This window comes from Diabrotica virgifera, chromosome 2, assembly GCF_917563875.1.
Source record: "Diabrotica virgifera virgifera chromosome 2, PGI_DIABVI_V3a".
NCBI lineage: Eukaryota > Metazoa > Arthropoda > Insecta > Coleoptera > Chrysomelidae > Diabrotica > Diabrotica virgifera.
In genome coordinates, this window is record NC_065444.1 from 6,950,203 (window position 1) to 6,963,527 (window position 13,325).

The 13,325-nt window shown below is 32.7% G+C and overlaps 1 protein-coding gene across 10 annotated transcripts in view; it reads left to right on the top strand.

Moving 5' to 3' along the window:
* LOC114337039 (uncharacterized) overlaps window positions 1-13,325 on the top strand; it is a 75,921-nt gene that overhangs the window by 50,665 nt on the left and 11,931 nt on the right. For all 10 annotated transcript variants that reach the window (XM_050642409.1, XM_050642406.1, XM_050642407.1 and 7 more), the window contains 3 exons: window positions 6,064-6,146; window positions 6,215-6,409; window positions 9,309-9,538. In XM_050642409.1, coding sequence (XP_050498366.1) covers window positions 6,064-6,146; window positions 6,215-6,409; window positions 9,309-9,538 — 508 coding nt within the window. The remainder of the gene's footprint in view (window positions 1-6,063; window positions 6,147-6,214; window positions 6,410-9,308; window positions 9,539-13,325) is intronic.

Below are 13,325 nucleotides of genomic sequence, written 5' to 3' on the forward strand. Positions count from 1 at the left end.
TAATAAAATATATTATAGTGGCGTGACATTCACTAATTATTCTTTTTGGCTTATATTGATACAACCATACAAAATATAATTTGTTGTTTTCACCAATTTTGAAAAAGTGTGAACAAGTTGGTGAGAATTTGAACGACTTGGTGTGACCTAATAGGCTGTCTGTCCGTCCGACCGCGAATATAACTCCTTCAGTCACTATACCAGGTAGAATGACAAATGAGGTGTCAAATGAAAGCTTATAATCCATGGATGGTACTCAAGGTGAGACATTTGACCTAGACTGTCTGTCCGTCCGACCGGAAATGTAACTCCTCCGTCACTATACCAGGTAGAATCACAAATAAGGTGTCGAATGAAAGCTCATAATACATGGATGGTACTAAAGGTGGGAAATTTGACCTAGGACTTCCGGTTTTAGAAATGCGACCGGAAGTACTCTTTTAAAGTCACCGCAATAGCACAAGTGATATATTATTCGACGCGCATTCACAAGACGAGAACAAATATATACTTCTGGTTTCATGACTGTCTGTCCGTCCGATCGTGAATACAACTCCTCAGTTACTAATACAGATAGAATGACAAATGAGGTGTCGAATGAAAGCTTATAACCCATGGATGGTATTAAAGATGAGAAATTTGACATCGGACTTCGGTTTTAGAGTTACAACCGTAGGTACTGCTTTAAAGTCACTCAAAATATGATATGAATGTAAAACAAGATGACAAAATTAGTAAAATCGTAGATCAATCGACGCAAAGTGACACGAAGAGTTCCAATATCGACTTCCAGTTCTACTTTCGATTACTTTGGGTGAAAACCTAGGACCAATTACTTGTTTGTCGAGGTATTTCCTAATTCATTATATTCGTTATTTCGTAAAATAATCGAAAAATAACAGCCGTTGTAACCGTCACGGAATCCAATTCTTTTTGGATGACAAATGTTCGTGATCAACAACAAGAAACTGTATGTTAAAATCGAATGTCAATATTTTCAATTTTTATTGTCTCGGAAACCAGCCAAAACATTCCGTACATTCCAGCCAAGACCAGCCAGTACCTACATTCTTTAAAGTCGAATATCGAGTAAATAAATAAAAAACCAATAAGTATTGTACTATTTTATTTCTATAAATATAAAGATGTAATAACTGAAAAAATATATATAGTATACAATAAAAACTAATAAGCAATCGAGAAAAGAGAAAAAGTGATTTTTTTAATTAATATATTAATTAATATATATATATGGAAACGTTTTGATCATTATGGTCAGAAGCTTATATTCCATATGAAAGCAGCCTTTAGCTTTTTTTTGTTGGAACGCAAGTATAATCAAGAGAATGTAAACCTATTATGAAGAGTGTATTGTCAATTATCAAGCATTAACTTGAATGTTGAAACAATTTCAACTGATATTGGATCAAACTTTTTGAATTAGCTAAATTATATAATGTTACTCCTGAAAATCCTGAATTTCAAGTAGTCAGTCATAAATTGTTTTATATATTTGACCTAAGTTATTGTTTTATACAAACTACAGAAACAATTTAATGAAACATAGTTTATTAAATTTAATTTAGGTTTGCTGATAAAAGTACTTTATGGAAGTTTTTGTGAGTATTAGATTCTCAACTTTTTAAACACAGCACCTGGCTTGTGGAATGAACACATATAAAATATGACTTTGTGCTCTTCCTGCAGATGCATTTGGTACAGTAGAGGTCAAAGAAAGGTTAGAGAATTTGTATGATATTTTAGATTCAAATTCTTTGTGAAATCCCAATAAATACAAAATTAATTTTTTATACGATAGTTTATAGTTCATGAAAAAGCTTAAAATAATTAATTCACATAATCAAGATATCTCAAAAAGAATTAAATTGTATAAATGTTGGAAAATAACAATTAATAGTTGTAGGCTATATAAGAAAATATATATAGACAATAAGTCTATACAAAATATTATGAGCTACAAACTGATAAAAAAACAAAATACTAACGCCAAGCCAAGCCAAACAAACAACTGTGACAACAAACGCCGATCCTGTACAAGACAAATGTCACCAAAATTATTTGCCATTCATACAAATTGAGAAATGGCCGATCTGGCACATGCGCATAAAAATTTAGTTCATAGATAATCCGTTCGTGTCGGTTCTTGGGAGATATGTATTCTTTGATGTAGTCTATTATATCTGAGTCGATTCTCGTTCTTTTCTTAATCTCTATGTTATTTATTCTATCTCTCCATGTTACTCTGCAGCTTCTTAGTAATTCCATCTATGTTGCTCTTATTTTGTTTTTGGTTTTCTTATTTATTATCTAATTTTCACACCCATAAGTCAGGATACTTCTTGTCATGGTGATTATTATTCTTTTTGTTTTTATACTGATGTTCTTATTCCACAGTACCGGGTTCAATTTTCATATGCAGTCTCTTGTTTGTTCTTTTCCATTTTTTATATCTTATTCAGTTTTTCCTTTGTAATATTATGAAATTTAAATACTTGTACTTGTCTGTTCTTTTGATTTGTTTACCTTCGTCTATTTTCAGTTATTTTATTTATGTATTCTCCGTTGTTAGGTATTCAGTTTTCTCTAGGTTTATTTCCATTCATCCATCCATGGAACAGAAATATACAAAGAATGGAATGGAAACAACTAAACCTGTTGTCCGATTTTAGTGATTTTTTTAATGTGTTATAGCCTTATTTTCTAAGAATATGGATTTAGTAATAGTGTTGCAACAGGCAAATGTTATTGTATACCAGGTGTAACAATAATACTGTGTCTTTTCCTGAAAGTTCGTAACACCCTGTGGAATATTCTAGCAGTTAAAAAATATTGTAATTAAAACTCAATTGTAGCCTTAGCCTTTCTTAACATTCTGCTTTTTGACTCATTCACTTATGTTGGATAATGAAAAAGTTAGGTACTTTGACAACTAGCCATGTTCTTCATCATCAATACAGGGTGCTTCTACATAAGTGCGACAAACTTTAAGGGTTAATTCTGCATGCAAAATAATGACAGTTTGCTTTATAAACATATTTCTGCAAATGCTTCGTTTCCGAGATGCCGGATGTTGAATTTTTTCTTACACACTGACGATTTATGTATTGCTCTAAAACCGGTTGAGATATGCAAATGAAATTTGGTGGGATTTAAGAGGCAGTTATTGCGCAATTTTTGACATACAATTATGTATTTTATGTTCACCATTGGCGTGCATAGGGGCCATATTACCTGTATGCACGCCAATGGCGAATACAAAATTGTTAGTTGTATGTCAAAAAGTGTCAAAAAACTACCTCTTAAAACCTACCAAATTTCATTTGCATATCTCAACTGGTTTAAGAGCAATAAATAAATCGTCAATTTTGCGGACGATTTCCGGATGTCAATGTCCGGAAACGAAGCGTTTGCGGACATATGATTATAAATAAAATTGTCATTATTTTCTCATGTAAAATCACCCCTTAAAGTTTGTCGCACTTATTTAGAAACACCCTGTATTGATGATGAACATGGATAGTTGTCAAAGTACCTAACTTTTTCATTATTTAACATAAGTGAATGAGTCAAAAAGCAGAATGTTAAGTAAGGCTAAGGCTACAATTGAGTTTTGATTTCAATATTTTTTAAATGCTAGAATATTCCACAGGGTGTTACGAATTTTCAGAAAAAACACAGTATTATTGTTACACCCGGTATACAATGACATTTACCTGTTCAGCAACACTATTACTACATCCATATTCTTAGAGAATAAAACTAAAATCGGACAACAAGTTTAGGAGATTCGAGACATCAAAAATGACAAGGTGTCCCGATTTTTTTGGCCAGGAGTGTATTAATAACCGAATTTTCTGGTCTCTTTCGTTATCTTCTTAAAATATTCTAATACCTACTATAGAAAATCATGAATCATTTAACAGTAAATATGCTATTTATAAATACTTATCTGTAACAAACAACTCGAAAAGTGGTATTTAGTGGCATGTATATTTACTACATATTTCTGAGAATACCAATTTCAAAAGTTCTATCTAAAGTGTGACAAATATTTTTCTTCCATATGGCAAATTAAACATATTAGGCCAGGTTATATACAGTCTCTTAGGCCTTTATCGGTAGATAACGTGTGATCCAAAATTATTGTCACCATAGGTGGCTCTGAACGACAGAGATAGCTATACAGTATATGTATATTCTTAATTCAGATATACTTTCCAGTTTACGTCAACTTTGCAGTGTCACAGCCACCTTTACTTTACAAGCCATGAAGAGAAACAGGCAGCGTCGCAATTGATGACGTCGGTAGTCGTGACATTCGAAACCACGATTTTAAAGTACAAATTCAAGTAAAATTTATAGTATTTTTTGAGTCGAACAGGAAAATATATTAATTAGAAGCTTTTACAACATCAAATTAAAAGTAATTTCTTGTAAGTAACGTTTATTATACAAAAAAACAATGACAAGAATATGTGTAAAATACTTTATTTTAAATAAATAATATCTTATTTTAATCTATATCTCTTATCTTAAATTATATACAAAATATCGCTAGAAATAACTATAAAAACAATTGCTCACGATGTTCGATGTGCATTGTTGGGGTTTAGAGAGTAGATAACTTTCTTTTTTGTTATCGCCCTTATCGTTATTTTTCTTTTTATACTTTTTTGAAGATTCGTTACTTTGAAGGCTGCTATGTTTGTATAATTATTTAAAACAATAGTACACATAATTTTTATAATAGCAGAATAAACTTTGAAGGCAATTTCCTCACATTCACACTATAATTCAAAATTTAGGCGAAACCCTTCATGCTGTTGTAAACTTTTCAAGATGATAATAACATCAGGTGACAATAATTGTTTTGCAAAAATAATTTTTTAAGATTGGGATTGTTAATAATAAATTCAAATGTTAAACAAAGGTGATAATAAATAAATTTTACTGGATCCGTTGTTAAGCACAAACCATCCCTTTGCAAATAATCATAGAAATCTGCTTCAGTTGTCTCTCCTTTACTGCAAAAAACAAGCTGTTTGAACTAGAATCATCTTAATAACATACCTTTTAAAGCTCTTTATAATTTGTAGCACGAAATACTGTAAAATTTTTCAGTTTCTCTGTAAATGTGGTGAATATTGTTTACCAACAAATGAGAACTGACAGACTTAACCGGTCTACCATTAGATGTTGCCAAGTTTCAACTTCATGGCTTGTTAAGTAAAGGTGGCTGTGGCAGTGTACGTCAACTTAACAAAAAAAGTTAGGTTATGTAGAGATGTTGGTGGTGGACATATACAGCTTCTTATTTGATTTTATTTATTATTGTTACTTATAATTTTGTTAATTCTTTTTATTTTTGAATAAAATTCTGTGTTAAAGGTTTTGACTGATTTTTTATGTTTTATAATGTTAATCAAAATTAATTGATAAACCAATGATATAAATTCAGATTAAAACAAGACATACGTAATTTTTTGCACGGCTAGCTTTGATCCCAATAATTGTGGATCGCTCGTTATATTATGAGCTCATAAGACATATGTCCTTACCTTATCTGCCGGGTATCACTTACCTAGATATGCCGCAAACTTATTACTCCAATTACAGCTTCCACTAATTTGCGATGACCCACTTACAATTTAAACGTACAACTTAAACTTAACGAATTATTGGTATATCTAGGGGACCGAGATAAGTTTTAACTTTTTACGCGATACAATATTAAGACCCGGTCTTTTCACCTCCGATTAAATAGTTATCGGGAAGTTTATCCGGCAGATTACATGTAAATCTATCAAATTAACTTCCAGATAACTAGTTATTCGGAGGTGAAAATACCGGGCTTAGTATTTATAATACACTGCGAGTATTGTGTCTTTTGCCACGACTATTCTTCCACAAGAATTCTACGAGACAGATGAGACACACGAGTCCTGCGCCTCCTACGATAGTCGATAGGATATTTTTTTCTTATATCTATTTAAACAATTTGATTGATCTGCCAGATTCATATTCTGTTTTTGTATTTTTTAGAGAGGCTGATGTCTGACTTGTATAGTTCCAGTTTTACCGACGGTTTCGTTTACCGAGAATCACGCTCCGACGAACTAGAGAGGGTAAGTCGTAGTCGTAGATCTTCTCTCTTAATTTTAAAAAGGTAAAATTTAGTGGTGTTGCTTTTCAGGAGCGCCTTAAAAGGGACGCGTATCAGCGAGAGTTGCGACTTCAGATCGAAGAGAAAAGAAGATTGCAACAGATGCGAGAAGAGCAGGAAAGGCGAGAGAGGGATTTGGAGAATAAAAGGTTGGAGCAACAGTTGTTGCGGATGCAAGAGGAGAGGATGATTGAAGACCAGTTAAGTGTTCATAGACAGGAACAGGTAATGATGTAAAGAATGTACCTTAATTTTTTAATACCACTACATCACTCTATATATACTATGGATTTCCACAGTTTTCACTGTATTTTTTCACTCAACCGTTCTCTCCAATTCTTTCTATTTTGCCAGTCTCCTTCCTGCAGATTTCTTGTTTCTATTGCTTCGTTCACTTCATTTTTGAAAGCTCTTGGGGTCAGCCTCTCTTCCTATCGGGCTCCACTTTGTTATTCTGTTTATCTAACGTTTTTTGTCTGCTCTTCTACCAGATTAATCTCTTCTGTTTTATGTCGTCTACTATATCTGAGTTTATTCCCATTCTTTTCTTAATCTCTATGATATTTATTCTATATTTTCTTGTTATTCTGCAGCTTCTTAGGAATTCCATCTCTGTTGCTCTTATTATCTAATCTTATTATCCAATTTTCACACCCATAAGTCAGGATAATTCTTGTCATGATGTTATACAGGGTGTCCCGGAAAATAGTGCGTTCCTTAAAGGTGTGGGTAGAATGCACCATTTAAAAGAAAACTTTCTTATAAATTTTTTTCTAAAGTCATCTGTTGCCCCAAAAAATTAAAATAATGTATTTTACGAAAATTTACATTTGGCAACACGGCAGTTTTATTTATTTTGACACAGCTTAGATAAAAATATACAAATTGTAAACACAAACAGTCATATCATAATCACCTGTAACCCCAGAATAGGTACATCCTATTGTTGTGATATTGTTATGATTTCGATAGCGAGTATCATGATATTATGTTAATTACGTTTAGTGCAAGATTTACAGCAAGGCTATTTACCTCCAAGTAAAATAAGATCCTCAGAGAACCCGAATTTCTGTGTAAAGTGTTATGTGCAGATAAAGTTTATTTTTACGAATGGTGTGTTTAACTTCGTGGTTGACAAAAGTATGAATTTGTGGGCTGGGAATATTTTTTATAATCATCTAATTGAACCATTCGAACTTCCCAGAAGATTGAATGGAGAAATGCAGGTACTCAAATGTTTGCAACATGTTCTATCGATGCTTCTTGAAGACGTAGCTTTATTGTAATAAAAAATTTTTATGTAAGTTAAAACACTATACAAACCTTATTTATTAGATATTTAATAAACACAAATATTATGCTGTTTTTCTATTACTGTTATCAGTATTTTATCAATGTATATTATGCCTATGATCGATGATTCATGATAGTTGAGTTACAGTAAAATTATTTTAGCACAGAAGGAACGCAGCGCTGCCGGTTGTATTTGCTTTTCTGTGGACATTAATCAAATGCATTAAAATTAATAAATTATTTTTTGAAAACGGTTGACTTAACAAAAAAAATTTATTAGACTTTTTTGCTCTAAATGGTGCACTTAGCCCATACCTTGAAGGAACGCACTATTTTCCGGGACACCCTGTATATTCTTTTTTGTTTTTATACTGATGTTCTTATCCAACAGTAGGTACCGGGTTCAATTGTCGTATTCGTATGTAGTGTCTTGTTTGTCCTAGTCTAGTCTATTTTTTTATATCTTCTTCAGTTAAATAATTGATGGATTCGACCGTTACTTGATGGAAGTTCATTTTATATAACAATAAAACACTGAAAACGTTTGTTTTCTATACTTCCACAAAATTTAATACAACTATTTGACTACAGCTGTTTCGGCAAAGTGCCTTTCTCAAGTGATTTAGTTTACAATGTGTTTGCCTTTTTAAGGTCTTTAACTGAAGAGGTTGAGGAGTGGGGAGCTGTTTGTCTCGAGTTGGTAATCAGAATTATATCTGTATTTTTAATTTATTAATTTCCATAGATTCTAATAAAGATAGCTTAAGGCCTTTATTTTGAATTTGCAGAATTTGAAACCGTTCATTAAAACAATGATTATGATCTAGAAGGTGAAGTGCGTATGTAGAAGTATCTGTTTTTCTATTGTTGAAAGCCCTTTTGTGTTCTGCTATCCGTTTGTCAAAGGTTCTGCCAGTTTGACCGATGTAAGTTTTCGGACAGTCACCACAAGTTAGTTTGTACACACCACTCTGTAGTTGCTTTCTCTTTCGGCTTTTATTGTTTTTAATATGTTTGCTTAAGTTGTTGTTAGTTCTGAAAGCTGGTGTTATTCCTTTCTTTTTTATGTATCTGGCTATTTTTGTTGTTATCTTGCCAGTATATGTGATAGAGCAGAAGGTACTGGGTTCTGTCTGTGGTGGTGGATAGACTAATTTCAGGGCTTTCTTATGCAGTTTTTGGTTTAAAATTTTATTAATTGTTTGCTCGTTATAGCCATTGTTTACTGCTATTTGTTTAATGATGTTCAGTTCTATTTCGAAGTTATTTTTTTGACATGGGAATTTCTGTCAGTCTATGTATCATGCTATGGTAGGCTGCTAATTTGTGTTGTGTAAGCATGCTTTTCTCGCTGTGAACCCTGCCTGGTCTTCTCAGATTTTCTCCTTTATATGTATATTTATAATTTTTCCTTTATGGTCGTTCTATAAAGTCCCAGTTTTTTCTATTTACTTTCTTATTTATTGATGACATATATTGCTGGCAAGTCTTCTCCATTCAGTGCTCTCTCTCAAACATTTTGTGTATCATGCAAAATATCTTTTCTCGTCCGTTTTTTATCTTTTATTATTATTTATCCGTTTTACATTAGGACAACATTTTATATACAATTAGGAATTGCCTCCAGTTCAAATTCGCACAATGCATTACTATACTAAGTTATATGTATAGCTGAGGGCACTGAATAGTTTACACCTTCATTTTTACGTTGTAATACTGTAAAATCGCAGTGTAGTGCGGATTTGGTGTATATATTTACACTATAGTAATCATCAGATATTAAGAAAAATTTGGTTTTATGTATGAATCAAGAATTGATTTGTTGTTTCAGATGCGAAGGCACAGCGAGGATCTGTTGCGACGAAAGCAGGAGCTCCAATCAACCAGGTACAGTTTTCGCAAACACGCCAATTCCGAATGCAGTATTCGTAATAATCCTACCGATATTTCTTCCAAATCACTCTCGCATTATTCGCCGCCAGTTTCTAGACGTAACCCATATTCTTACAACATTCCATCCACATCTGTGTTCCCGGAATCATCATCATCATCATCTGCAAGGTAAATTAAGTGAATTATTAGTACCGTATAGTGTAACTGTTGTCACGGTAATTAGAAAGTATAATTATTTGAAGGGTACAGGCAAAGAAGGTGCTATGTCAACATAATAAGTTTCGAGAAAAATGGTTTTAAAGATTAAGACTCTCTGGTGTTTGTTTATTATTTATGCACTGACGAAAACTCGTTTATTTACTAAATTTGCTGGAATTACAGCGATGACATCAGCCTAAGTGTACAACATGACATAGCAGTTTTTTCGCCGGGACCGCGCGGACTTGCCACCTTCTTAGCCTGACTAGAGAAATTAAAATATATTGTTATTCCTGACTCAACACGTTCATAGCCGGTGATTGATTTAGGGAATGGTAGTCGAGATCTCTGGCTAACAGAGGAGACCAGAAACTCATTTTCTACAAAAATTGACATAGCACCTTCTTTGCCTGTACCCTTCATTTGGTGTGTACAATTTATCTCGTCATATTTTTCCTTTAAAAAGTGTTAAGTGTGAAGTCATTATATACACTCACAGGCAAAAATATTGTAGATTTTATTTTGAGTCTGTGTCTGAATTAATTTTTTTTTTCTTTTGAAAAGATTTGTACTTTTTATTACTAAATAAGTTGTACTGGACTATTCTACATAATATATTCATTGTAAAGTAAATTGAATATTGGAGAGCTACAACAAAGGGCCTAGCCGGGTAAGATGATGAAAAGTGCCCCCAACTCGATTCGAATTCCATATAGGTCACCGTTTAGCATATATAGTGAAACTAACTTTCTGAAATTTTTAGCCCCCTAGGTGGTCATGTGACCCACCTAGAGCCTAATTAGGCTTTTTAAGTTTTTATTTTTTATCTCAGCCGCATCGAGAACTAGCGAAAAACTTTAAATAAAAAAGTTGTAAGATTTAAAAAGTTCTATCCAAAATTTTTTTTTAATTTTTGGCGGGAAATTTAAATTTTAGAACAATTTTAAAATTTTAAATGAGTATAAAAAAATAACTAAGATATTCGTTTTCACGAAAAAAATATATAACGTGTATTTTTGCATAATATTTCACCCTGAATTTTTTCAAATTTTTAAAATTGGTGAAACGCACCTTTAAAAATAAAAAACCGCATTTTTTCGGTTTTTTTTTTTTCGTTTTTTGATACAATTTTATACATATTTTTCAAAAAAGGTAATACCGTCACTAGAATAGGTAAAAAACTGAAAAATAATTGGGGTTTGCGTAATAAAAATTTTTTGTAATCCCATCCATTTTCAATATACAGGGCGTTGAAGAAAACAAAATTTTACACATTTTTTATGATTTTGCCGAAACCACTGGCAACATTGTAATAAAATTTGGCGAGTTTTAAGAGGTAGTTGTTGTGCATTTTTTGACATACAATTAAGAATTTTATATTTATCATTGGCGCGTATACGGGTAATAGTCTGAACTTTTTAAAGAAAAAAGATAGTACGTCACTGACATATATCAAATTAACAATCCTTTTTGAATTCCTCGTTTAATTTGTGACAAAAACTCTATCTTCCTATTTTTTCATACGACGCGCCATTTTTATTCAAAAAATAAAACATCTTAACCCTTACAAAGTATTCGAACTTCTATTAGTAGTTTCTACATCTACATAAGTAAACTCGTACGTCCATTATAAAAACTAACTCGAATACTTTGGAAGCGTTAAGATATTTTATTTTTTGCAGCAAAACGGCGCCTCGTATAAAAAAATGATAAGACAGTTTTTTTATCGCAAATTGAATGAGGAATTTAAAAATGATTGTTAATTTGAAATATGTCAGTGGCGTACTATCTTTTTTTCTTTGAAAATTCAGACCATGACCCCTAAGCGCGCCAATGATGAATATCAAATCCTTAATTGTATGTCAAAATATGCACAATAACTACCTCTTAAAACTCGCCAAGTTTTATTACAATGTTGCCAGTAGTTTCGGCAAAATCGTAAAAAATGTGTAAAATTTTGTTTTCTTCAAAGCCCTGTATCTTGAAAATGGATGGTATTACAAAAAATTTTTATTAGGCAAACCCCAATTATTTTTAAATTTTTTACCTGCACCAGTGACGGTGTTACCTTTTTAAAAAAATATGTATAAAATTGTATCAAAAAACGAAAAAAAAACCGAAAAAATGCGGTTTTTTATTTTTGAAGGTGCGTTGACCAATTTTAAAAATTTCAAAAAATTCAGGGTGAAATATTATGCAAAAATACACGTTATATATTTTTTTCGTGAAAACGAATATCTCAGTTATGTTTTTATACTAATTTAAAATTTTAAAATCGTTCTAAAATTTAAATTTCCCGCTAAAAATTAAAAAAAAAATTTTTCGCACAGAACTTTTTAAATTTTACAAATTTTTTATTTAAAGTTTTTCGCTAGTTCTCGATGCGGCTGAGATAAAAAATAAAAACATAAAAAGCCTAATTAGGCTCTAGGTGGGTCACATGACCACCTAGGGGGCTAAAAATTTCAGAAAGTTAGTTTCACTATATATGCTAAACGGTGACCTATATGGAATTCGAATCGAGTTGGGGGCACTTTTCATCATCTTACCCGGCTAGGCCCTTTGTACAGCAATTAATGAAATAGTCTGATTTTGCTTATAACATTAAATTAGAAAGAGAAAAAATAACGACAATAGAACACTTTTTACGACAACATTGTAACAATTTAGTACTTAGTATTCCCTCCTCTAGCTCTAGTGATTGCCTGCATCCTTCTAGACATGCTTCACAGAAGGTCTTGGATGGTTTCTTGCGGAAGTCGATTCCATTCCTCGTGTGCAGCAATTCTTAATTCTGCAATTGAGTCTACAGCTGGATGTCTTGCTCATACACGTCGTTTTAGGATGTCCCAGACATGTTCTATAGGATTTGCAGCAGGACTCATTGGTGGCCAGTTTAGAAGATGTTGCTCATCCAAAAACATCCTCTTCGAGGATGTTACTTATGTATCATTCAACATTTATTCTAATATTCATCTCAATAAGCTCCGTATGACTCTCCCAACTAATTCCACCCCATAACATAATAATGGAACTGCCACCAAAGCTAACATTATGTATAAGATTACATTCTGCAAAATCTTCCCCAGGCATTCTGTATACTCGACCACGACCATCTGGCTTCCATAATTGTATGCTTGTTTCATCTGTGAAACGAACTCTTTCCCATTGATGTTCGTTCCAGTTAACATGGGCTCTTGCATATTGCAACCGTTGGGTTTTGTGCCGTTGCAAGAGCCCTGGAACTCTGGCAGGCCGTTTTGGATTTAAACCAAGTTCTTTCAAGTCTTCTCGTGACTGTTTGACACTTGTGTTGTGATCAGTAATACTTATTTAACATTGGGAGCTGTAAATGTGGGTTTCCCCAAATATTGAAGTCTCAAATAGTGTTGTGATCAGTAATTCTTTTTTGAGATTGGGCGCTGTAAGTGTGGGCTTTCGCAAATATTGACGTCTCGAATATTGACTTTGTACATATTTTTCGTCCTTGGCCTGATAGGCGTTTGTATTCTCCAGTCTCATTATACCGCTTTATTATACGAGAAACAGACGCATATCACGTGTGTTTTTGCATCATCCCTTCGTGATTCGGTGTATTCCATCCATCTAGTTTATAGCTACATCCAGGATTCGTAAAATGTCCAATTCGTCCATTTTTCCTTCTTCCTTTCCAATTTGTGATGAATATTTCCATTATTTTTCTCTTTAGATCAGATTATGCCTTTTTGCAGGGTCGCCATGTCATAATCTTTGTGCT